This window comes from Monodon monoceros, unplaced genomic scaffold (assembly GCF_005190385.1).
Source record: "Monodon monoceros isolate NGI ecotype Baffin Bay Population unplaced genomic scaffold, NGI_Narwhal_1 Super_Scaffold_8, whole genome shotgun sequence".
In the NCBI taxonomy this organism is placed as follows: domain Eukaryota; kingdom Metazoa; phylum Chordata; class Mammalia; order Artiodactyla; family Monodontidae; genus Monodon; species Monodon monoceros.
Genome location: NW_021703785.1, coordinates 59,851,639 through 59,878,819, shown reverse-complemented (window position 1 = coordinate 59,878,819; position 27,181 = coordinate 59,851,639). Strand labels below are relative to the sequence as shown.

General features: G+C 40.9%; 1 protein-coding gene across 2 annotated transcripts in view; it reads right to left on the bottom strand.

Moving 5' to 3' along the window:
* The window catches only part of VPS36 (vacuolar protein sorting 36 homolog), a 31,215-nt gene extending 4,911 nt beyond the window's left edge, over positions 1-26,304 (bottom strand). The window contains exons 1-9 of one of the 2 annotated variants that reach the window (XM_029209767.1): positions 26,149-26,304; positions 17,131-17,199; positions 15,697-15,767; positions 11,398-11,512; positions 10,236-10,325; positions 9,421-9,507; positions 2,233-2,265; positions 2,034-2,111; positions 1,265-1,399 (exon numbers count right to left, since the gene is read on the bottom strand). In XM_029209767.1, coding sequence (XP_029065600.1) covers positions 1,265-1,399; positions 2,034-2,111; positions 2,233-2,265; positions 9,421-9,507; positions 10,236-10,325; positions 11,398-11,512; positions 15,697-15,767; positions 17,131-17,199; positions 26,149-26,244 — 774 coding nt within the window. In that variant the 5' untranslated portion in view covers positions 26,245-26,304. Of the gene's footprint in view, positions 1-1,264; positions 1,400-2,033; positions 2,112-2,232; positions 2,266-9,420; positions 9,508-10,235; positions 10,326-11,397; positions 11,513-15,696; positions 15,768-16,402; positions 16,431-17,130; positions 17,200-26,148 lie in introns of those variants that run through there. The other variant, XM_029209768.1, reaches the window with a different exon arrangement.
* Between the last annotated feature and the right edge of the window lie 877 nt (positions 26,305-27,181).

The following is a 27,181-nucleotide window of genomic DNA, read 5'->3' as shown; positions in this document are numbered from 1 at the left end:
AGTAGTTGTGGCACGTGGGCTCAGTAGTTGTGGCTCATGGGCTTAGCTGCTCCATGGCATGTAGGATCTTCCCAGACCAGGGCTCCAACCTGTGTCCCCTGCATTAGCAGGTGGATTCTTAACCACTGCGCCACCAGGGAAGTCCCTTCAAAAAGTGTATTTAAATGCTTTAAGTTATTCCAGCTAATAACTGAAGAAATTATAGAATTAAATAATAATATCACCATTATTATCAACCCCTAATGAAATAACAGATCTAGATAATGATTGTCAGTGGCTGTTAACATCACAAAAAAAAGACAATCAGATATTATGTACCTCCTGATGGAAATGCTCAACACCCTCTATAAGATATTCTTGTCAGAAAAAAAAAAAAGAAAGAACTTCTAGATATAACTACCAGTTTACAGGGACTACACAGGACAGGGAGGCATGGTGACTTACAAATTAGCAAAATCCATACTCTGAGACACTCTATAAGACAAACTACTAGTTTCTTCAGTAAATAAAAATTTACTGTATGGGAGATTTATTATATGGGAGAAGGGAAAACCCATAGAATTTAAAAAAACAAAAACACTTGAGAGAGAAATCAAACATTTGCAATGTATCCTTGTTTGAACAAATCAACTATAAGAGAAAATGTGAACACTAGCTAGGTATCTGATAATATTAAAAAATTATTTTTTAACTTTTATATGTGAAAGGGGATTATAATTACATTTAAAGGTGTCTTTATCACTATAATTACATACTGAAATGTTTACAGATAAAGTGATGTGATGTCTGGGATTTCCTTTAAAACAATTTTAAGTGGAGGCTGGCTTACGGAAGAAGCTGGATGATGGGCACATAGGGATTCATTACACTATTCTATTTTGTCATATGTTTGAAATATTTCTTAATACAAATGTTTTAATAAAGCTTTGATTGCCTGAATAATGACTAGAAGATGAAACTGTATTATGAAATTATTAATAGTACACAATATATGAAAATATATACAGATTATATATTTCCTTTTGAAAACAAGAGATAAGAAAAAATTACATCAAATAGATTTAGATATCTGAAATGGAAATTAAAAACAATTTAGAAGATTACTGACAAAGAATCAATGAACTAGTTTAATATTACCAAAAGGAAAAATAACATGTTGGTTGAATAGTAAACATATCGTGAACAGAGTTATGCTCTTAAGATTTCTGATGGCACAGAAATAATTGAACACAATTTAAAGAGACCGTTTAGGTTTTGTTTTTACCTCCAAAGGTGCCTGCAATATTCCAGCCAGCTGTTTGGCCAGCTGCATGTGGTACTGTGTGCCCGAGCCGTAGGTCTCCCTGGTAACCGGGTTAGCTATTCCCATGCTCAGCAAATAGGATTTAAACCTGATGGTCTATAATGAGAGGAGAAAATGCACAAAAAGACTATGTAGAATAAGTCTCTCCACCCAATGTATAAAATCCTTCCATCAGACATTCAGTTCTACTCCATTATTTCTATATCTACCCATCTCTTCTACTGTGTTTCTATGCTATGAACTATGTAAGAGTGGATTTCTAGTACTTCCCTGCATAAATCTAATTATTATTCTCCTTCTCCTTAGTATCTTATACTCCATTTTCCCCCCAATTTTGGTGGCAGAGGAGACTTAGATGACAACTATGCTCTGTTTAATGCCAACCAAGTGATACAACCAAAAACTTCGAAAGGAAAATGGCTGTGACCAGACTGTAAACAAATTTAAATAAAACATATCAAAATTACGGATATGTCTAAAACAATCACTTCTTACACATTTCTATACCTCTGTTTTCTACACTCCAGGAAAAGGTACTGAAATATCCTTTAATCCTGCTAGAACTAACAAAGTTTTTATGGTTGATTTTTTCTTTAGTACTTTCATATATCTTCAAGTCCTAAAAGAAATCAAACACTACATTAAGAAAGCAAGCTGGTAAACCACCAAAACGTCCATGCATTATTTGTGTAATCTAGTTTCTAATGCCTTAAAAAAGCAATCTATTTACCTCATCTTCTGTGATGTCACCTTGCTTGTCTTTAATCTTATTAGCAATGGATTTTGATAACTCCACCATTTCCTTAGCCTGTCAAGAGAACAGTAAAAGATTGAAAAGAAGTAATGTCCCCAAAGTGTCTGCTAACAAAATGTATTTTCAAAGGTGTATCATAATTGGTATGAATTTAATAGATGTAAATGACATATACCTTGACCATTAGCTTGCTGAGATCTTCGAAGGCCTAAAATGAGAAATGAGCTTTTATTGGAATCTGTCTAAAGAATTTAGATGTTTTAAAGCAATGAAGCACTCTATTTTCTCCCCTATGATAAAAATGTATGAAATTTTCTTACAAATATCCATTTATTTATATGAATATTTATACAAGTGCTAAATCTACCTTATTCTAGGAATAAACCATCAAATTTCCAAAACAAACTGCAAAAAACAATTTTTCAGATTTTCAAAGAGGAAACAGCTATTGATTAAACAAACAAAAGATGACATAAGTAATAGTTCAGAAGATATTATTTACTGTTCTTTGACACAAGTAAGAAAATTTGTCACTGGTTTTTCCCAAAACCATTTCTAGACAGGAGCTCAAGAATCAAAGGTGTTGTAAAGCTTTCCTGGCTGAAAATGGTAACATGCAGCTGCAGGAATACTTCTTTGGGCCCAACCCTTTTGGCTTTAATAGCAGGTGTGATTTAACTGAAACCATAAACCTCAGCCTCTGAATATTACACAGATTATACTCGTAGCCTTGACTAGAGTGGCTATCACAAAAGAAAAACATGCCACCAAAACATATCTAAATAAAACCCATCAATTGTTCAATTTACTACAATGAATATCCACTTCAAAGGCCTCTTCAAACTTAGACATATTTATAATTCATGTATTTCAAATTACCAAAAATATACTTCCAGTGCAGAATATCACCTGATATCCACAGATGTTATTTTTAAAAACCAATTAAGCAGCTTATCATTAATTGAAAACTCAATCCATACAGAACAGTGGTTAACAGGTTCTGACGGGCTGGTGCCCATCTTAATTCCATGCAGGAAAGTATCCCCCATCTGCAAAAGGATTTTGCTAAAAGAATAGAGTGTTGTGTACAATTCTTATGGCCGACTCACTGGGCTACTACCGAAAACAAAGGGGAACACACCTAACAGGAATTTCCTTAGATAAACAAAAGGCTTAAACACTGGATTCTTATCAGCAACAGCCAGCAGATGCAGGAAACCTTTTGTGGGAAACTCTGGGCACCAGCTCTGAAACTAAGGCAATTCTAACATTCAAATGGAGGGCAAATCACACACCAACCTCATTTTCAAAACTAAAACACAGACACTTTACATGCTTAGATTTTTACTTTGCATGTACAGACTGTTACTAGATTTCTTCTACCTACGTGTAAAGAAAACTAGTAAGGCAACACTTTTAAATTTTATATGGCAAATCACTTTATTTACTGTATTATATTTTCATAGAAGAAGTTTGCTAAAAATAATAGTCTACATAGAATACATAAATTAGCCCTTACTGCTTATAGCCCATAAACAATAAATACAAATATTTCAGTACCTTGGAAGAAGTACCTATAAAACATTTTAAGTAATTATAAAACACAAACAAAAGCTTCCTCACTTCTATTTCTATTATTATTCTAAAATTTGGTATTAGCCAACTATCCAAAAAATGGGTGGAGAAACTACCCACAGGGCTTCCCTGGTGGCGCGGTGTTTGAGAGTCCCCCTGCCAATGCAGGGGACGTGGGTTCGTGCCCTGGTCCGGGAAGATCCCACATGCCGCGGAGCGGCTGGGCCCGTGAGCCACGGTCGCTGAGCCTGCGCGTCCGGAGCCTGTGCTCCACAACAGGAGAGGCCACAACAGTGAGAGGCCTGCGTACCGCAAAAACAAACAAACAAACAAACAAACAAACAAAAAACTACCCACAAAAAAAGTTAAAGCAATATATGTACAAATGCAAAACAGACGCATGTGCCCATCCTATTATTTTATCTGCCAGTTTATAGAACCTTCTATCCCTCTACCTCATTCATAGTCAAATTTCCACTCCACATTTGAAAGAAAATGGCATCTGCTTTAAAACCATGGGATACTCTCCTAAGCCAATTTATAGCATTTTTTTCTTACTGACTTTCAGTCATTACTTTGGTGATTAGCTTCAGTAACTGTTAATACATTCTTGAATTTTCTGTTTCACTATTCTTCATTCTGTACTTTGCATATTCCGTTCCCTCTACCTGGATCCTCTTATCCCTACTGGTCATCTGCTAGTGCCTGCTCAACTTTCAGGCCCTGACCTCCGTTACTTCTGCTCACAAGCCCTCCCTGACCCCATTAGAAGTCAGGGGTCATGCTTTGTGTTCCTGTTGCAGCCACTATTTTCTCCTAACGTGGCATTTCTCACCGTGTAGAGAGCGCCTACTTGCCTGTCTGTCTGGCACACTACAACAAATCCAAAACATCTGATGCAGGGCTCACACAGAGAGCAAGGACCATCTGCTGAATAAATCAATGACCTGCACGAGAGCCCAATGCTTGTGTACACTCCTTTGACCTATGCAACTCCATGAAAATTACACTGAAACAGAATAACATTTCATAAATTATGAAAAACGTTATTTTGAACACCAAGTTAGTATGGCAACATTCAGAAAAAGAAACACTAATAATGCAAAATTAGCTCACTGCTCCATGCCATCTCCAAAAGTGTCACACAGAAGGATGACTACAAAAGTCACTGAAAGAGGACAGCGCCTTCTGGGTGGCAGTGAGCGGCCGTGACGTAGCAGACCACACTCATCCGCTAATCAGGAAACCTGAGTTCTCATAACCCCGGCTCCAGATCTAGTCACGAGCCCTGAGATGATTCCTTTTCTGCATAGTTAGCATCCCTCTACGCTAAGGTGCTGGAATTCTACAGGAATAGAGGATTCTGGGAAGGTGGTGGCTATGGCAGCACAGGTTTTGAATCTCTCCAAATCCCGACATAAAAATGGGGCAACTAGATCTCAAGACCAAAACCCCACGGGCCGCATATACTAAAAAACTAAGTGACAAGACATCCACAAAAACCCCAAGGTACAAGCAAGTGGGGACAAACCAGCAAGGGCCACAAGACCTGCATGATATCAGCACTGAGGCAGGAAAAAGAAAAGGGAGGCAACAGGGCAACTGACAGGTCTGAGAAGAAGAGCCCCTGAAAGAACCCACAGGAGTCCCTCGGAGGCAGATGGGCCAACCTGAGGACAGTAACTAAAACGGGTAGGGCTTTGCCCACTTCAACAGGAAGTGGGCACAAGGGGTCCTCAGGAAGGGCCTGTAAACAGCCCTTGAAAGTGAACCTCCTGGCTTCCCTTCCAGGACAGGAGCCAACACTGGGGAGAAGCTACTGAGACAGGAATCAGCAACTGAGCAAGGTAGAGATAACAGAGGAAGGGGACAAGGTCCAGCTGAGAACAGGGGATGGGGACAGGGTCAGGAAATCACAGACAGCAAGCCACCTCCCTTTTTCACGCTGCATGCGCACAGCAGAAGAGTGAGCTTGTGGAATGAGAAGAGCCGCCCTGAACTAGGCCTTCCTCTGGAACTTCAAGAAAACCAATTTCACACGAAAATTAGCAAGAGCAATTATCAAGGTCAAATCCCACACAAAGTTATTACAAGAAAAAAGAAAATCAAGAGCAGAATAACATTATAGATAATGAAAGCACGCCAGAAGGACATGTTCATAGATCACATCAAAAGTTTACCTTTTATTTCAAAATGAGCTAATAGGTGTTAATGAGAGAAGCTCTGAAAGGGCAATATAAATCAGAAATGAGGTGACAGGACTCAGGAAAGAATTTTTTTAATCATTTCTGAAAGAAAGACTATACTAGACAAACACAAGAGGAATAAACACAACAGATAATATCTTAAGAGAGACAACAGATGAAGAAGGAAATTTTTCTAAAATAAAAAAGAAACGAAGGAAAAGATAAAAAGGGTTTGAAAGAAAGTCACAAAGAGTGAAGACAGGCCGTAAAGCTGCAACATACAGCTAATAGGAGTCTCAGAAGAAAAAAAAAATCTAAGCAATTATTGAAATTTAGAGAAAAACTTCCCTGAAATTAAAAGAAAACATGTCTGAAACCAAATACTGAAAGCATACTGCGTATCCGAGAATAACAATCCAGAATGACTAACACATAGACGGTCTAGAAAAATTATTTTACAAAGCTTTATTTAAAAAAAAACAAAATCCTTTGGGCATCTAAGAAAAACAGCAAGTGACTTTAGAGAAGGAAGAAAATTAGGTTGTCATCACTCTGGCAGCAACACTTCATGCCAGACAAAAAACTGAAAGTCACATATGGAAGGCACTCGGGAAAGAAAATGTGGGCCAGGGATTACAAATCCAGCCAAACTGACCTTCCTGTGTAAGGAATACCAAGATGCCAGAGCTCAGGGAATATTGTTCCCATGAGCACTTTCTGAAACATCTACTAGAGGATGAGCTCCAGACAGCCAAAATGAATAGAGGGAGGTGAACGTAAAGACTGGTGGTATCACACACAGTTACTTGTACAAATGAGACTATATGACAGCTAGAGCGGACGAGGGTACATGGTGGCTGAATGCTCAGATAGTGTAGATACAGCACACCTATGTTTTACACGTGGGAAGAAAGGGGAGAACATATACAAAAAAATCCTTTTTAACTGTTTTAGTCATTATTCGCTAGTGTAGTCCCGAATTTGAATAAGAAGCATCAGTGTGACCTCATGAGGCACCTTTATTAGAAAAAAAAAAAAAAAATCCTAGCTCTTTCCACTGAAAAGTCCTAGAAATAAAGATCAGTCCAAGAGGGATGCAAATTCCTAGCAGGCAGATTGTGGTCATGGAATACCATTTCCCACTAAAAGAAACCAGAGCTTCTCAGATAATGGTTGATTCCAGATCCGGAGCAGGAAACACACAAGATGGTCCTGGAACTTCTGATAACACCGGGCAGTAAGGAAGCTCTCAGAGTCCACCAGGTCACATCAAAACCCCTCAGGAGCCAACCTGAAGAGGCTCCCACTGGCCAAAGATGGGACAATTTGAGCTTTAACTAGGAGAGTAATTGCAACTGACTGAAATCATCAAATATGTTAAAATGTATGAATTCATAATAATACGTGAAAAAGCCTAATTAGTCACCTCGGGAGGATGATAAGGAACCAATTTATCATCCTGATAATAAAGGAAACGGCACATGTTCTGCATTCCTTATAGGAGCCGTATCACTGAGTAGCCAAACAGTAATGAACGGAAGCATCTCTTTAAAAAGTGTCCCAACAAATAAATGAAAAATAAATCACAGAGTACCACCATTTGCAACCACCAGTGACCCAAAGATCTATGCACTGAACATTGACAGCCGCTAACATGATAAAAAGAGACGTGATGAAGGAACACAGTGTCACCTCTAGTCTCAACAAAGGGCTCAAACACAAGTCTGAACAAGCCTCTGGATCCAGCTGCTAATGTGCAGGAAATACAGAGGACCAAGGAACATACACAACTTTACCATAAACATGCCCTCAGCAAAGCCTAGACCACAGCACTTAACAGGTCAAATGCCCTTGGTCCCTCAACAAGAATCCATATTCAGTTAGTGGGCCCAGATATGGCTATCGTGATGGTTAATTTTATGTGTCAACCTGACTAGATTGGGGGGTGCCCGGGTGTCTGCTCAAGCATCATTCTGAGTGGGTGTGTGAGGCTGTTTCCACATGAGGTTAGCATCCGAATCTGTAGGATGAGCTGAACGGTTACATTCAGATCGCCCTCCTGAATTGCCCTCTGGAGAGCCTAATGGAACAGAAAGTTCTCTGCCTGACTGACGAGCTAAGACATCAGTCTTACCCTGCCCTTGGACTGGCACTTAACACCACCAGGGCTCCTGGTTCTTAGGCCTTCACACTCCGGTTAGCAATTCTATCACCAGCTTTTCTGGGTCACCAGCTGGCAGCTTCCCACCATCACATGAGGCACTTCTTTATAATAAATCTCATTGTGTATATATAGGACAATACAGATACACAGATACCTGTATCTATACAGAGAGAGAGATGAAGATATCAGCATATCTATACCTATGTATCGATATCCACATATAGATATCCAACAGATACCCACAGCTGTATCCAGAAGAATACATCCCCTATTTGTTCTGTTTCTCGAGAACCTTGACTAATACAGGTATTCAGTACCTATTTGCAGTTTAGGCTTATTTGATTGAGATAAATCTTGGAAATTCTATGAGCAGCACTAATCAATGGAATTTTACTTACAAACTATTATAAGAACTAAAAAATTACTTTAGTTCATAAAATCATTTCATAAAAATCCAAGACCATTTCCATATAAACATGGGAAAACTGATATGTTTAGATGTATTAACTAACTGCCAAAATCTAATGTATAACTCATTTTCTTAACTAGAGTTCTTTTTTTTTTATTATTAATTTTATTTATTTATTTATTTATTTGGCTGTGTTGGGTCTTCGCTGCTGTGCGCGGGCTTTCTCTAGTCGCGGCGAGCGGGGGCCACTCTTCATCGCGGTGCGCAGGCCTCTCACTGTTGCGGCCTCTCCCGTTGCGGAGCACAGGCTCCAGATGCGCAGGTTCAGTACTTGTGGCTCACGGGCCCAGTTGCTCCATGGCATGTGGGATCTTCCCAGACCAGGGCTCGAACCCATGTCCCCTGCATTGGCAGGTGGACTCTCAACCACTGCACCACCAGGGAAGCCCCTTAACTAGAGTTCTTTCCCCTTCATTTGAATTTCCTCATATAGGATGAGGTTTCAGAAACACTGTAAAGTACAAGCTCAGGGGTGCTCTCCTAGGAGAAGTGATAAGCTGGTTTGAGCCATTCTTACTACCCCTGTGCCTGGTCCCCAAGTGGTCATCAGCATAAAACTGTGTAGTGTCCGGCCAGAGTCAAGGGCCGCAGAACAGCATTTTCCCCTCAACTAAGTTAACCAAACATCCAAAATAATTATACATAGGACCTTGAATTCATTAGGAGGACCCTCCAGTCAATCCCATCTAGACTTTAAAATTTACACACAATAATTCATGACGTTTTCTAACCTCACAGAAAACAAATTTGCATTTCTTTTTAATTCCTTTCTGGAAAAGATTTTTAAAACACATTTGGGCTAAATTATGCCAACCTGAAGTAGACTCCTTAAATGGGATAAGAGACTGTGTGGCTCCAGGCAAACTAAATATATTCCAATACACAGAACAGAGTTACTCACAGCTGTATCCAAAAGAATAAGAAAGATGGCTGGAAAAGACAGCTGACCGGAACTTGTGTAAGAATTACCTCAGAAATGTTTTTGTCAGTTTCTTTTCTTTTCTCTTCCAGTTTCCTTTCAATACCTACAATTCCTACAGCCCTTATTCTTCCTGGCTGAAAAACAAAAGTAGAAAATAAGACGTCCAAAATAGGAAGGACACAGTCTTTTGTAACCCACTATACTGTGTTTTCAGTGGTGGGAGAGGACCCACAAAGAACCCAAGAAAACAGCACACAGTTACATTCAGTTTCCTTTCAAAATATTTGTCGGTTTATTGCCATACATAATGACCTTCAAATCATTATACAGAAAAACTGAACATAACAAGAGATGGTATATTTTACTCTGTATTTTAGATATAAATTAAATTTCCTCTTCATTTTTGTTCTTTGGCAAGCTATTATATAGGTATCAGATATTCAATATGGTCTCAAATGTGCAAAAAATTATAGGTAAAATTCTGGTACTTGACAGTTATTATACAAGCTACTTTTATACATTTGAGTGTCTGTCCACGTTGGTGGTTAATTAGACTGGCTTGGAAAATGTCACCCAGTGGTACTGTCTGTTCTCTCAGATGCCACACTAATTATAAAGAACAGAATGCAGAAGGGGAATCTAACTTCTGCCACCCTGAAATTACCCTGGTAAGTAGTCATGTATTATTACTAAGTGTCTACCATCTATAGAGCACTAAATTAAGTTCTGTGAAAATCAGTTTTTAATCAGAATATCATTATTTTGTTTCTGGCAAGTTCTATAATCATAGAGCTCTTTTCCCTTAACGAAGATGCAAGTACAGAGCTGAAAATGCTGGATTAGGAAACAGCTGAAAAAATACCTGGGATCCTCTATTTGCTTGCAACGACTGGGAAACTGGCATATTCTCCCATCTTCTCTGTGTCATTTCCTCTGATAAACGCCTGTAAAACTGTTATGCACACGCATACACTTTAAGTGAGTCAGTCAGGCTGTGACATCCTAGTACAAATCATTACTTAACATTTCTTTAGTTGGAAGTCTGTTTGGTCATTTGCAACAAGCCTAGAATTCTCAGAGACATCAAAGGAAATCAAAGGAAGTTCTTTCCTTGGGTCAACTTCAGAAAGCACAAAGGGGGAAAAAAAAAGAAGGAACTGACCTTCTACATAAAGTGAACTATTCTCAACAAAGAGATGAGTGACAATGAAGTAAGTAGACTTACTTTAAACAATCCTGCATGTGTGGATTGTTTTCAATCTGTAGCGAAACAGACACAGTGCCAAGAAAAATACACAACCGTTATCCATGAAGGAAGCTGAGAATAATTTGTCTAGTTAAAATGTGAGGCCAGATATTAGGGCCAAAACATGCCTACGCTCATAAAAAAAAAAATCAGCTCTATTTTTCAGCTACAGTGAGAATGACTTCAGTTAGTCACTTAAATTTGCTCAGTGCCTGCTGTGCAAGAAACACTGGGTCAGGTGCTACAGAGAAAAAGAACATAATTTATGATCTCGATGGGGAGATAAACACACACTTATAAATGTCTAAAGAATACTTACATAGCAAGTTATTAATCAGAACATATAAACCATGATACTATGGAATAAGAACTTAAGCGATTAGATTTGTATGGAGTTAATAAAGATAGACTGCCTGATATAAGGCTGGTGAACTTTCAGATGCTGAGGCAGCTAAACATGTCACTGCATTATACTCTGTCCTTTTATCCAAACGATAACACTGAACACTTAACTAGTAGCCTACCTAGCGTGGTGACTTAGCCTGTTTCCAGCCTCCACTCTTTCCTGTGACTACATCCTCCTGCCTCCCGTTCCCACTGAAACCTAAACTTCGTATTCTCCACTGATAAGGCTTAAGATACCATAAAAATTTTATTGTAAAAATATGGTGAAAACTGGTATGCTGAACAATATTGCCTGCCATCCTATTAACAAACAACAACAAAAATACATACGAGTACACATTTCTAGTCTGATTGTATTCATAAAGAAACTTACCTCAATCTGGCCGTGTTCTTTGAAGGACAGCTTGATGTAGGAGTTCTTACTACTCTGGAATGGGCCAGGTTCTTTGTTAGAAGGAGCTGGGTGAAGATGAACCACTATTTTGGCACTAAAGAAAGAGCAAATGTAATGTATTTAATTGTTTTTTAAAAATCACTAATTCTATTTTCATAACTTTTAATATATTTCAGATCACTTAAAATTCATGTAGGAACAAACAACATCCTGAAAGGAATCCTTTTAAGGTCTGTATCAATTCAGTATTAATGAACCTTTCAAAAATATCTCTACTTAAAATCTGTAAGCTGTGAACCAAAAAATTCAAATTACTAGCACCACAGACTAAATAAAAATGTGGTTTTAGGAAGTAAGTTCAAAATAAATTTGCAGAATTTGGGGTGGTTTATGATATTGGTTTATGATTAGGTTTTCCATCTACAGAGTCATCCCCAAAGGCTACCAGGGGGCCTATAATTCCTGCCAAAGCATACAACCTTACTCATTTGAAAACAAAATGTGAAAACTTATCTGTGTAAAACTGGCCAGCTGACATTTTATTAAAACTGCATCCAAAACCAACATTCTACAGTGTCATTTTTGGAAAACGCCACTCAGTCAGCAGCATGATCTAGAGAGATATCCCACAGCAAAAACAATTCTCAAAATGCTGCTGTTCCAGGATCACAAACTACCATGATCTTTATGACTACTATTATCTTCTATGCCATCAAAATACCATTATATTTGTTGAGTTTTATAAGTCTTTTTTTCCCAACCAGCTCAATAAACAATCTTCTATAAATACTAGCAAAACTAAAAACTCGAAGTATCTTGCATACCTAGCTTAGAGCTTTTTCTTTATGACCACATTATAGATACACCTATTACTCAATATTACTTAGTTTAGGCCCATATAGTTGCCTAAATATCACCCTAAAATTGAAACACCACATGTGGGGCCTCCTTGATGTAACAAATGCTTTGGTTAGTGAACTGGAGCCAGGCTTGTACGGACTCTTTTTTTTTTTACGGACTCTTCATTGGTTCCTTTGTGATGAACATCTTTAAGTGAGGTGAGCAAATAAAACTGTGTAAGCAGAAGCACGGGACTGTGTGAAATGAACTGTCAGGCAAACAATAAACCTATGACAGTTAGGATCAGGTGACTAAACAAAAGCATCATACACTCTTTAAAACTAAAAAACCTGAACCCTAACTATCAGAATTTGTCAAAGGAAACCCAATGAAAAGCTAAAAGATGATACAAAATTAAGTTTAAACATCCTAAAGTCAGAATAAAAAGATCCATGCTAATTTTTTCATATATTCACTTCTTGGGTGATTCAATTACTACATTTCACCAAGTTTAAGATCCACCAATTCAAAGAAGCATCTTGGGTACAGAGATGTTAAAAGGTGAAAATGCAGTACATCTTTGACTCAATGAGATATGGTAATTATTTGAGAGGAGGAGCTGGGAGCTAAAGAGAATATTTGAGAAAAGTCAACCTGGCATATTATCGAATTCCTCCTCACTGGAGATGTTTAAAAATAGACACTAATGTGAAGGTAAATATTTAACTATTTTTGTTATAGAGTTTAGATTTCCTTGGAACACAGCAGAGAAACAGTCAAATGATCTGGAACACCTTAAAGTTTGTAGAACTTTTTTTTAATTTAAATGGTCATTTTTTAATATGATTTTTTAAAATTAATAATAATTATTATTTTTTTTTTTTGGTTGCATTGGGTCTTCATTGCTGCACACGGGCTTTCTCTAGTTGCGGTGAGCGGGGGCTACTCTTCATTGCGGTGCCTGGGCTTCTCATTGCGGTGGCTTCTCTTGTTGCAGAGCACGGGGTCTAGGCGCACAGACTTCAGTAGTTGTGGCACACGGGGTTAGTTGCTCCATGGTATGTGGGACAGGGCTCAAACCCATGTCCCCTGCATTGGCAGGCAGATTCTTAACCACTGTGCCACCAGGGAAGCCCAAGTTTGTAGAACTTAATAAGGAAAGCAATATATAAAGCAGTATATACGAATACTAGGTATCACTATGTTGTACACCTGAAACTGATATAATGTTGTATTGTCGATCATACCAAAAAAAAGAGAAAAAACTCAGTAAGATGGAGAAAAGTGACAAGGTGGAAAATATAAATCAGAAAAATAGCCTACTCTAAAAATCTATGCCTTGTTAATCTCTTCAAAATATTGGTTAGTTTCTTTTATGTCAAATAAGCAATCTTTTATGCTAGCTACAACATTATAATTAAGGATGCACTGCATTTCCAGGGAAGTTTAACATTTGTTTCACTTCTACTGAAGGATCTAACTACATTAAAGCTGAAGATAAGCCCACATGGAAAAAAGTTCCTTATCAGCAATATTTGTTCATAAGTTGCCCTCGATCACATGCATGTAAAGTATAAAGTGAAAATGTTTTTTATATACTTGAACAAACAGAAACGTTTTAACCTGTGGCTTTAAACCAAGGTGAGCACATCTCCTGGTCTGCCTGCGACAGTCCAGTTTTATGCTTGCCTGATCTAATTATAAGCAGCGTCCCTTATTACTCTAAGAAATGTCCCTGTTTGGACAATAACTCTTGTGATACTCTATTCAATACTGATATCTGAAAAAGTCGAAGTTGAGAAACTTTATGGTCAACTAGAAATAGGAGGCAAGTCAAGTATTTTTCTCAGATGGGTCATTTATGATTTCAAGTACTGAATGATACATACACAGACACAGAAAAGCAAATGACTGGGGACTTCCCTGGTGGTCCAGTGGTTAGAACTCTGTGCTTCCACTACTGAGGGCCTGGGTTCAATCCCTGGTTGGGGGACTAAGATCCCACAAGCCGCACGGCATGCCCCCCCCCAAAAAAGCAAATGTCTGTGGAAATATATACAGTGACAGCCCGCCCACACTTATTTATTATGACCTGAGGATATTACAGCAACTTTAGCACTTGACTGATGCTTTAAGAATGACTTCCTATATACACTAACAAACGTAAGGTAGATAGCTAGTGGGAAGCAGCTGCATGGCACAGGGATATCGACTCGGTGCTTTGTGACCGCCCAGAGGGGTGGGATAGGGAGGGTGGGAGGGAGGGAGACGCAAGAAGGAAGAGATATGGGAACATATGTATATGTATAACTGATTCACTTTGTTATAAAGCAGAAACTAACACACCATTGTAAAGCAATTATACCCCAATAAAGATGTTAAAAAAAAAAAAAAGAATAACTTCCATTTATCAATGAGTTTAAAGTAGGATAATACCTTCATTTTTTTTTTCTCCCATTGCGGAGCACAGGCTCTGGACGCGCAGGCTCAGCGGCCATGGCTCACGGGCCCAGCCGCTCCACGGCATGTGGGATCTTCCCGGACCGGGGCACGAACCCGCGTCCCCTGCATCGGCAGGCGGACTCTCAACCACTGCGCCACCAGGAAAGCCCTACCTTCTTTTTTTTAAAACATATTTTTCCCCAGTTTTGAGATATAATTGACATATGGCACTGTATGAGTTTAAGGTGTAGAGCATAATAATTTGACTTATATACATCATGAAATGATTACCAGAGTAAATTTAGTGAACATCCAATACAAAATTAAAGAAATAGAAAATAAAATTTTTCTTCCTTGTGATGGGAACTCTTAGGATTTACTCTCTTGATAACTATCATAGATAACGTACAGCGGTGTTAATTACATTTATAATGTTGTCTTCAATACATCACATCCCTATTGCTTATTTATCTTATTACTGAAAGTTTGTGCCTTTTGACCACCTTCCTCCAATTTTCCCTGCCCCCCACACCCCACCTCTGGCAAACACAAACCCCATCTCTTTTTCCATAACTTCGGTTGTTTCCTTTTGAAGTATAACTGACCTCCAATACTGTTAGCTTCTGTTACACAACAGAGTGATTCTATATTTCTATACATTTAAAATGATCCCACGATAAGTCTAGGTACGCTATGTCACCATACAAAGCTATTACTTAGTTACTGACCATATTCCCCACACTGTGCCTTTCATACCCATGACGCATTTATTTTGTAACTGGAAGTTTGTGCTTCTTAATCTCCCTCACCTACTTCCTTCCTCCCCCAGGACGATACCTTCTTAGGGGAGCTCTGACCAACAAACACAATCATCTGATCCACTTGCACACACACAGTCACGGCCATGCCTGACTGAGCAATGACTCAACCAAGTTAACAAGGACAGCTTGACTGGAAACGATTTTGTGCATAAAGACTGTAATATACAGACCTTACCTTTTCCCAATTCCAGCTGCCTGTTCTTCAATGAACACGATTTGGGAAAGAGGAATGGCCATGCAGCATTCCTGGGAGGGAATCAAAAGAAAACACGATCTGTAAGACTCGTTAGAAATCCTTGTTTTATAGATTTAATGGGGTGCCACATACCTTTAAGGTCCTTAGCAATTATAACAATAGAAAATAATAATGTTATTTTATTCCTTAAATAAACTTAAGGAAAAACTGAATGAAGACAATACTGTGGTAGCATTTTGCGGCATGGAAGAACATAAGAGGTTTAAAAGCAGCTGTCACTACCTTTGTTTTTACAGGAGCTATATCTTTTAAACAGTAGTATTTATATGAAAATTGTTTACATATATATATTCTTATATGGAAAACAGAAAATAGAGCAGGTAAATCAAAACGACTTTAAAGAGTGTGTTATAGAGCTGATTTTTCCGCTTTATAATTTTCTATATTTCACTCACCCACCCACAATTAATTTTTAACAGAAAATACTAACGTGGCTTCCCTTTATTATTAATTATTATTAATAATAGGTCTAAGGGCTTTGATATTAGCTCCTTTACATGATAATCAAAAAACTTATACTAAAATTAACTTAATTTATAAACATATGGTTTAAGGACGCCTACCCCTCCAGAAAAGATTTCTTTCTTGAATCTCTATTTCTTTAAAAAGAATTAGGCAACATTACCAGTTCTAAGGCATTCGTCACCAACCAGGCCAACGTCACCACTGAGGGGGAAAAATTGGCTCTTCGGGGGCAAAACGAGTCAGAATTTGCAGCGGTCAGTGATATGCAAAGAGACGCAGTACAGTATATAGTTTACCTGTGGAATTAAAATTTCATGGGGGAGGCAGCCAGCGATTTAAAAAATAACATAGAAAAGATTGCTTCTTTTACTGGCAACACAGAGATTTACATACAAATACACACAAACGCACACACACATTCAAGGTAAAGCTCTTTGGAATAAAGATATCAGGTCTATACATATCACTGAGTCCTCTCTTCCTAGAAATGAAAAAACAGGGGGAGGGTTTCTCCTTTTGCTGAGTGACTGAGAGGCAGTTCATCTCAGTGTCTAGGTAGAAGCCTGCACTTCTCAGCAGACCTCCAAACGGGTTGTTTTCAGGACCCCTGACTGATGGGGACACTTGGGTGTGAGGGAGAATCTGATTAGTGCTTAAAAACCAGGAGCCGCCAGGATTCTCTGTACAGTAGCTGCAGACTGTGCTAGGGTTGAATGAGGGACCAGACCCTAACTCCTCTATCTGTGCCCCATTCAGAGAGACCATATGAAACACACTCTTCAGACATCTGCAAACAAAAATTTATCACATGTATTCATAGTTTTGCCAGGAAGAAAAAAAAAATCAGTGACATAAAACCTAGAACAGAAGCAAAAAACTCGATCTTACATGGTTTTTCTGATCTCTCCAAATTAGACGGTGCGTACTAAGAAGGAGGGTCCCAGCATCAAATTTTATCTAGAAAAACAAGATCATCACAAAATATTAATAACCTGTCACTCAATGTGGTCCAGATTTTCTTCCCCATGAATTGCACGATAGTAAGTCAATCACATAAATAAACATTTTAGAATTAGATTTATCACAAGTTAAAGAGAAGCAATGCTACACACTTCATAAGCCTTGCTAAAATTAGGAAAAAATTGGGCCTCCCTGGTGGTGCAGTGGTTGAGAATCTGTCTGCCAATGCAGGGAGACCCGGGTTCGAGCCCTGGTCTGGGAAGATCCCACATGCCGCGGAGCAACAAAGCCCGTGAGCCACAACTACTGAGCCTGTGCGTCTGGAGCCTGTGCTCCGCAGCAAGAGAGGCCGCGATAGTGAGAGGCCCGCGCACCGCAATGAAGAGTGGCCCCCGCTTGCTGCAACTAGAGAAAGCCCTCGCACAGAAACGAAGACCCAACACAGCCATAAATAAATAAATAAAAATTAGGAAAAAATTGCAAACAACCTAGCTATGTAACAATAGGGAAGTGGTTAAATCAAGTGTGATACATTCATACTATGAAATCCATGCAGGGGTTAAAAAGAATAGTGAGGTAGAGCTACATGAACTATCACGGAACTCGAAGACATAGGGTTAGTAGGGAAGAAAGCAAGTGACAGCATATTGCATATAATGTAATCAGATAGATATAAACTCCATATCCCTCAAACTACATGTGAGATAGATCTATAAATAGATAAAGAGATGTGTGTATATATACACATATACACATATAAGTAGTAGAAAAAGGTCTAAATGGGATACTCAATGATCTGTTAACGATGGTTATCTCAGAAAAAGTGTGAGGGAATGGGTGAAAAAGAAGCAAAGGGCCCTTTTTCAAAACTATACACCTCACTATTGAGTGAATTTTTACCATCAGATTGAATTTGTGTATAACACTCATAAATTTTTTTTTTTTTTTTTTGCGGTACGTGGGCCTCACTGTTGTGGCCCCTCCTGCTGCAGAGCACAGGATCCGGATGAGCAGGCTCAGCGGCCATGGCTCACAGGCCCAGCCGCTCCGCGGCATGTGGGATCTTCCTGGACCAGGGCACGAACCCGTGTCCCCTGCATTGACAGGCAGACTCTCAACCACTGCGTCACCAGGGAAGCCCTCATACAAATTTTTAAATGATTTTTAAATAATAAGAACATCCAGAAAAAAACACAAACAGATGCAAAATAGGTGTGGATGGAGATTCAATCAATGGCACTGGGACACCTGGGTTGCCCAATGGGGGTAGGCGGGAACAAAGTAAGATTATACTTAACACATTGTACCAAAATAAATTCTGGATAGATCAAATATTTGAGTTAAAAATGTATGAAAGAACTAGAAAAAAATTACAAGAAAAAATTTTAAATCACTTCAGAGTGGAGAAAGTCTTTCTAAGAAAAACATTAAACCCATTAGCATTAGAGGAAAAGATTGATCGATTCCCCTCCACACACACGCATGCACACAAACTCTTCATGGCAAAAACCACCAAGGGCAAAGATGGCAGACTGGGAAAAATAATTGTAACTCACATCAGAGACAAATGTATATGTCTCCTTAATGTATAAAGTACTCTTACAAATCAATAAGGAAATAGCCTATAATCCATTAGATAAATGGGCAAAGATTGTTAACAGAAAGTTCACAGGAAAGGAACTACAAATGACTCTTAAACACATTAATTGATGTCCAATGTCACTGATGATAAGAAAAAGGCAAATTAAGACAACATCAAGATACCCCTTTTATCCATGAGATTGGCAAGGGCCCAAAAGTTTGATAACATTGTGCTGGTGACGTGTTGCGCAAATAAGCATTTGCACACATCACTGGAGGGACAAGTGCTATGGAGGGCAATGTATTATCATCTATCAAAAATATAAACACACAAATCCTTTGATCCAATCAATGCCCTTCTAGGAATTTATCCCAAAGACAAATTCACACATGTGGACAACGATATGCTACTAGGTTATTCATTGTTGTTTTTTAAAAGCGAAAGATAGGAAACAATTTAAATGTCCATCAACAGGGAAATGTACATCCACACAAGGAATGACAACTCAGTCATTAAAAAGAATCAGGAGACTCTTTATGTATTTGATAACATCTAAGATGCCATGAATTGAAGATTCATCCTGCTTCCAGGGGGGTGGGGGGGTAGAAAATGTGCACTTAGACTTAATGAAATATGGTAAATTCCCCACATAGATTAAGTGAAAAAAGCAAGTTTCAGAACTCTGTATGCATAGTATATTACAAGTTTACACTTTAAAAAGGAAAAAACAATATATTTTACGCAAACACCTGTGTATGACACATGCGTATGACTCCAGAATGAAGCACTGGTGACTTCTGAGGGGGAAGTGGGTGACAGAGAGACTAGGATGGGAGGAAGACTTAACTTTTCGTGGTTTTTGAATTTTTATCAGGGGATTGTGTCACTTAGGCAAATTATAAATGTAAAAATGTTTTTTAACTATAATACAATCACAAAAATGCCAGCTAGGTCTTTAGGACCAAACCTTTAATCCTCATAATTTGTTATTATGCACTGGAAGTTATACAGATAAGCAAATTTTAGAGTTGGAACCCAAAAGACTGACAAGTCAAACCCCTTCATTTGTCAAAATCAAGAAATATATTGGAAGTTTCCATTCACTTTAGTTACTAGAAAGTCGAATTTGCCATAAGGCAGGACATGCTTCTATCCTTTTGAGGAGTAACTAGTTATTTCAAAAGTTATAATATAAAACAGAAACTCAAAGGAAAGCATCTTAGTGAGGGTCCAGGTTATTACAAATAATAATCCTTTTGAGTTTAAAATAATGTGGTTAGGGCTTCCCTGGTGGCACAGTAGTTAAGAATCCACCTGCCAATGCAGGGGACATGGGTTCGAGCCCTGGTCCGGGAAGATCCCACATGCTGCGGAGCAACCAAGCCTGTGCACCACAACTACTGAATCCATACGCCACAACTACTGAGCCTGTGCTCTAGAGCCCATGGGCCACAACTACTGAGCCGGTGTGCCTAGAGCCCGTGCTCCACAAGAGAAGCCACCACAATGAGAAGCCCACGCACTGCAACGAAGAGTAGCCCCCGATCTCTGCAACTAGAGAAAGCCTGTGTGCAGCAACAAAGACCCAACACAGCCCAAAATAAATAACTTAAATAAATATTTTTTTAAAATTTAAATTTAAAAAAATAAAATAATGTGGTTAAAAATGGGTATCAAGTGAATAACCAATTAGAACATTATTATATATCATTCTTAAGTAAAAATATTCATAAATGCAATTATGTATGCACTTGACAATATATTACAAGATACTCATAATATTAATATAGAAAAAAGCAGTGTACACAGCACGGTTACACACACACACACACACACGTACCTGCACAATCACACACACAGGATGTGCCAAAAGTAATTGTTTACGGGTAAAGGATTACTGATTATTTCAAGTTTCTTCTTTTGGTTTACCCATATTTAACAACTTTATTACTTGTCTAATAAAAAAAGATAAAGAAATCTGTTACAGGCATATATAACTCCATGCAACTCTAAAATGTATATAAATTATTTTTTGTTAAATTGAACATAAGCAGAAACATTCTGTCAAAAAAGTCCTTTATAATAACATAACCAATACTTTTTAACATGAGTTTTAAAAAATTATTTTCTAAGAGAAACGTCTGACTGTATTACTAATATCTTAATATTAGTAAGTTTAAATAATATGGTTAATAAGCTTTAATGGGAAGAAAACTGCTGAACCATCTGGTCGAAGACACTCTGTAAGAGATTTCCACCAAGCACTTCAGCACCTCAGAGAAAAGACTTCGGAGTTCCACACTTTCCTCTGCATCTGAAGTAACACATTCACATTCCTGGCATTTAATGCGGCCTGGCTACAAATGTGTTGGTTAATGTTGCATACGCAAAACCAAATAATTGAGTTTAAGCATTTTAAAAATCTCTTTTTTGGGCTTCCCTGGTGGCGCAGTGGTTGAGAGTCCACTTGCCGATGCAGGGGACTCGGGTTCGTGCCCTGGTCCGGGAAGATCCCACATGCCGCGGAGCGGCTGTGCCCGTGAGCCATGGCCGCTGAGCCCGCGCGTCCGGAGCCTGTGCTCTGCGGCGGGAGAGGCCACAACGGTGAGAGGCCCGCGTACCGCAAAAAAAAAAAAAAATCTCTCTTTTGCCAATGAGTAAGATTTCACTTTTCCCGAAGCAAATACTTTATCAACTTGAGAGTACCTGATACATTACACAGCATAACTACATAATAGCTCTGATTAGGAAACTGCACGTTATCTGACCGAAATCCAAGCATAAGGATGTGAGTTTAAAGCTGAAGCCAGAGGACGTTCCATCACCATGTTGATGAACAATGTGCACACGTAAAGCATTGCTGCTCCCAGTGAAGACACTGTGTAATTGTTCCCTTCAGGGATTCCAAGGGATTATGAGCTCAACGGGACAGACAAGTTTAGGCTGCTTTGCTTCTACCACTCAGAGCTAGAATAATTTCAACTACTTAAGAGTCAATAGTTAAAATAACTTAGGCATTCGCTGAATAAGCTCTTACTGTTTTGTTCTGAGTTCACGTTTCTCTGTTATAAAAGTAATATGCTGCTGAAAATCTGGAAAACATTTTTTTAAAGTCTAAAACAGAAAATGAAATCATTCGTAATCAGACCAGCCAGGGTGTGTGGATATAATCTTAAAATAAAATGAGACCAAGATATTTATAGTTTTATAACTTGCTTTTTTTCACTTAGCAGCCTATGGTTAGCCATGCCTCATGCTGATTAGGGCGTGTCATATTTAATTAACCAATCCCTATGGTGGACATTCAGATTGCTTCCAATTTTTCCCTATACTACATAATAATAAATAATATATATATAATACTGCTGAGATGCACATCCTCGTTCATTATATTTTTATGCATCTCTGATTATTTCCCAAGGGTAAATTCCTAAAAGCTGAAAGAAAATACACATTTTCTAAATCTTCTAGTGTAAGCTGGCAACTTGCCACTTTACACACCACTAACCTTCTTACATTACTTTTTAAATTAGCTGAGGTGGGCTTCCCTGGTGGCACAGTGGTTGAGAGTCCGCCTGCCGATGCAGGGGACACGGGTTCGTGCCCCGGTCCGGGAAGATCCCACATGCCGCAGAGCGGCTAGCCCCGTGAGCCATGGCCGCTGAGCCTACGCATCCGGAGCCTGTGCTCCGCAACAGGAGAGGCCACAACAGTGAGAGGCCCGCGTACCGCAAAAAAAAAAAAGAATTCGCCTACCAATGGAGGGGACACAGGTTCGAGCCCTGGGCTGGGAAGATCCCACATGCCGCGGAGCAACTAAGCTCGTGTGCCACAACTACTGAGCCTGCACTCTAGAGCCCAAGAGCCACAACTACTGAGCCCACGTACCTAGAGCCTGTGCTCTGCAACAAGAGAAGTCACTGCAGTGAGAAGCCTGGGCATTGCAACGAAGAGTGGCCCCTGCTCACTGCAACTAGAGAAAGCCCGCGTGCAGCAACAAAGACCCAACTCAGCCATAAATAAATAAATTTTTAAAAAATATATAAATAAATAAATTAGCTGAGGCTACAGACGCTTCTGTGAATTGAAACAAATGACCTGTCCACGCTGCTTAGGAAAACAACATATTATCCGGTCATAAGGGGCCCATGAAAACTTTGCCCGTATAAACAAGCAAGAGGCAACTGAGCAGTGGAAAGAGCAATGGTCTGGCTCCACCCATTACTAACTGTGTGACCTTGGACAGGTCGCAGTTTTCTCAACCACCTACTGAGGGTCTCAGTGTGCTCATCGTCAGAGGATGTTCCATAAACATGCGTAGAACATACATATTACACTATGGAAAGGGTCTGGCACTGGTGACTGCTGTGTTTTCTTGTTTGTTTGTTTGTTTGCAGTAGGTGGGCCTCTCACTGCTGTGCCCTCTCCCATTTTGGAGCACAGGCTCCGGACGCGCAGGCTCAGCGGCCATGGCTCACGGGCCCAGCCACTCCGCGGCATGTGGGATCTTCCCGGACCGGGGCACGAACCCGTGTCCCCTGCATCGGTAGGCGGACTCTCAACCACTGCGCCACCAGGGAAGCCCCGACTGCTGTATTTTTGAAGCGCTCCAGCAGAGTGAACAAAGCACAGTCTTTGGGAGTCTGATCAATAGAGATTTAACTCCCAGCTCTTCTGAACTAACTCAGTGGATCTTAGGGCAAGTCACTGTTGCCTCTGAGAGTTCTTTTCTCATTCAGTAAAATACTCACCTCACATACCCATTGAGAGGATTAAATTATGTAAAGCTCCTGGCACGTAGCAGGTACACTGCTTATTCAAGGTTTTGTGTGTTTCTTTGTTTTAATGTATTTCACACCCACAGTTAGCCAGAAGATACAAAGGACGAGTAGGGAGAGTCCACTGGTCTTAGCCCTGCACCTACTGGGGAACATGTTGGGTGCAAAGCTGAGAAGGCTGTGCGGTCTGCACTGCAGCACTGAGACCACGGGAGCTAGTGAGAGGTACTGAAAGGGCACCTGCTCAGATCCGGAGGTTGATGAGCGCAGTTTCCTGGAGTCCTCAGACCACGCGAGGTCTGGACGCCTTCCAGCAGAGGGAGAAAGCCAGGATGCAAGACTTCCCCCAGGAATCAGTCTGGCCCTCAGCCACACTAGGGACAGCTCAGCAAGTGACTGAGTAGATCCAGCCCAGGGACCACAGTGGTGAGCAGGCCTTAGAGCTTCGCTTAGGTTTCAAGACACCCATAGCCCTCCCGCACCACCCCCAGCTTGCAGAACAATTAAGAATTCTTGACTAACAACAAGGACCTACTGTATAGCACAGGGAACTATATTCAGTATCTTGTAATAACCTATAATGGAAAAGAATCTGAAAAAGAATAGATACATCTGTACAACTGAACCACTTTTCTGTACACCTGATACTAACACAACACTGTAAATCAACTATACTCAATAAATAAAGTTATAAAAAAAGAATTCTTGATGAGATCAAAGGGTCTCGACTAAGTATTTCCCATGACTTTTTTCTTAATCCTCTGATACCTATATGTCTGCTAAAACAAGAAGCAAAAATAAATAAAAGAAAAACTAGAATTTGCTGGTTCAGCAATGGTTTTTCATATATGGGGGCTAATCGTTTGATCTTTTTATTGTTTTAAAGATACCATAAGGACTTCCCTGGTGGCGCAGTGGTTGTGAATCCACCTGCCAATGCAGGGGACACGGGTTCGAGCCCTGGTCTGGGAAGATCCCACATGCCACGGAGCAGCTAAGCCGGTGCGCCACAACTACTGAGCCTGCGTTCTAGAGCCCGCCAGCCACAACTACTGGGCCCATGTGCCACAACTACTGATCCTGACATGCCTAGAGTCGTGCTCCACAACAAGAGAAGCCACTGCAATGAGAAGCCTGCGCACCGCAACGAAGAGTGGCCCCCGCTCACCACAACTAGAGAAAGCCCGTGCGCAGCAACGAGGACCCAATGCAGCCAAAAATAAATAAATAAATTTATTTAAAAAAAAAAACATACCATAGTTATGTTTTGTGCAGCCAACATGTCCCTAATTTGCATATTGCAATTCCATAGAACAACAGAGTGTGGGGATCAGCAAAAGCTAGACGGCCAGCAGGGAGTGGCTTTGGAGGAGACTTTGAAGACCCATCTGTCAATACCCATATTCGGACCTGAGGGTGCTGCCAAGCTCCAAGCCCCCAAGGGGGGGCAGGTTGATTAAGCTTCCCATTCTCCCCAGTTCCAAAGGTGTAACCTCGGTTTACAAAAACAAAAACATTGAGCTTGTCACTCCAACCAAAACATGCAAACCCAATTTGAGATCAAGTTAATAAAAGTACTGAAGCAGTAAACAGAGTTAAGGCCAAGCAAATTATTTAAGAAAAAAAGATCTTGACTCAATAATGGAAATATGGAAAAATGCCCTCCAGTAGGGAGAGCCCCTGGGCCCCCGGTACCTCCGATGGCTGTATAACTAACCCCTGCCCTCCACCCCCTAGAAGGAAGGAAGCCTCAAGCTTCTGTAAAGCACAGACAGAAAGAGCTCTGGGTCCAGCAAAGTTTGCGAAAGTACAGGAGGAAGTTTCTCTAAGGAAACTCCAAGGAAGGAGAAGTAGCAAGTGAAAACTTCTGGAAACCACAAATGCTAGTGAGTAAATGGGTTTTTTAATTTTTTTCTAATTCCAGTTTATACATTTCATCCAGAACAGGATGATAGTTTGTAGTCTGACGGAAGTCTCCAGTGAACGTTAATATTTCTGTGAAATACTGGCAATATTTCTCCTTTCAATTTGCAAACACACCTCCTAAGGTTTACGCTTGGATTACCAGGCATGGCCTACTCCATCACTCGACAAAACAATCAAACCGCCTTTCTACTGTCACTCCTAAAGAAAAAACAAACAAAACACAGAGCCTACAGCCAAGGAGTCCCAGGAGAGGCTAACTCCTCTTTTCGGAAATCCTTTTAAAGCCACCCCCCCTCCCGCTCCGGCCGGGACCGCCTAGTCCCTCGGGCTCCCCCAGGTCCCAGTGCCCGAAGTCACGCCCGGTTCAGAGCGCAGGACCCGGCGGCCTCCGGACAAAGGCGGAACCCGCCTGCCCGTCGCCCGCCCGCCGCGATCGGGGCGAGGAATCAGGGTTCCCGGCCCGCGCCCGCCGTGCCTCCCGAAGGGGTCTCACCCCGGGTGGGAAAGGGGCCTCCGCCCGGCGCGCCCGCCCGGAGCCGTTCCCAAGTCGGGCCGGAGCCGGGCGCTGGGCCGGCGTGGACTGCGGGGGCGGCGCCGAGCGGCGAGGCCGGGCCCGCGAGTCCGGGTCCGGGAGCGAGGCCAGGCCGGCCGCCGCCCTACCTTCTCCTCGCCGTCGTAGATGCGCACTCCCCGCTGCTGGATCACCAGGGTCTCGTTGATCTCCAGGAGGCCGCTGGTCCACACGAAGCGGTCCATGGCCGCCCCCAGGCCGGCCTCCGCCGCTCGCCCGCTCTGGCGCTCCCGGCGGCGAGCCGAGTGCCGGGCAGCCTGCTGCGCCCCCTGGCGGTGGGCGGGGTGGAGGCCGGCAGGGAGGTAGCGGTCCTGCCCGGTCGCTCTGGGGAACGCGCGCTGCCCCGGGGGCGCCGGGGGACGTGGCGACGTGCTTGGCGCGCCCCCTGGCGTTCCTTCCGCCAAGGGCCCGGTGGGGACATCCACCCCATCCTTTGTCCAGCTCAGAAACAAACACAGAGTTTACATCGGACTTTGAGGGAGCCCAAACCGCAGCTTGGACTTTCTTATTGTGCTTTATTCCTGCGTATTTGTGCCGTTTTCTTGTCAGTGCCCAGCATGCTGCCATGTTCATTAAAGGCTGTAAATGATAACTTTTTTTTTCCAGATGAATATTCATGACCCGAATTGTTTTCACACAGCTTCAATCAGTATGTAAGTACTATTTTGTATCCTTCTGTTTTTCACATTAAAATCATTTTCATTTAAGGGACTTCCCTGGTGGCACAGTGGTTAAGAAGCCGCCTGCCAATGCAGGGGACACGGGTTCGAGCCCTGGTCCAAGAAGATCCCACATGCAGCGGAGCAACTAAGCCTGTGCGCCACAACTACTGAGCCTGCGCTGTAGAGCCCGCAAGCCACAACTACTGAACCCACAAGCCACAACTACTGAAGCCTGCATGCCTAGAGTCTGTGCTCCACAACAAGAGAAGCCATTGCAATGAGAAGCCTGCGCACCGCAGCGAAGAGTAGCCGCTGCTCGCCACAACTAGAGAAAGCCCGCGTGCAGCAACGAAGACCCAGTGCAGCCAAAAATAAATAAATAAATTTATTTTAAAAAAATAATAAAATAAAAAACTACAATGAGGTATCATTTCACACCAGTCAGAATGGGCATCATTAA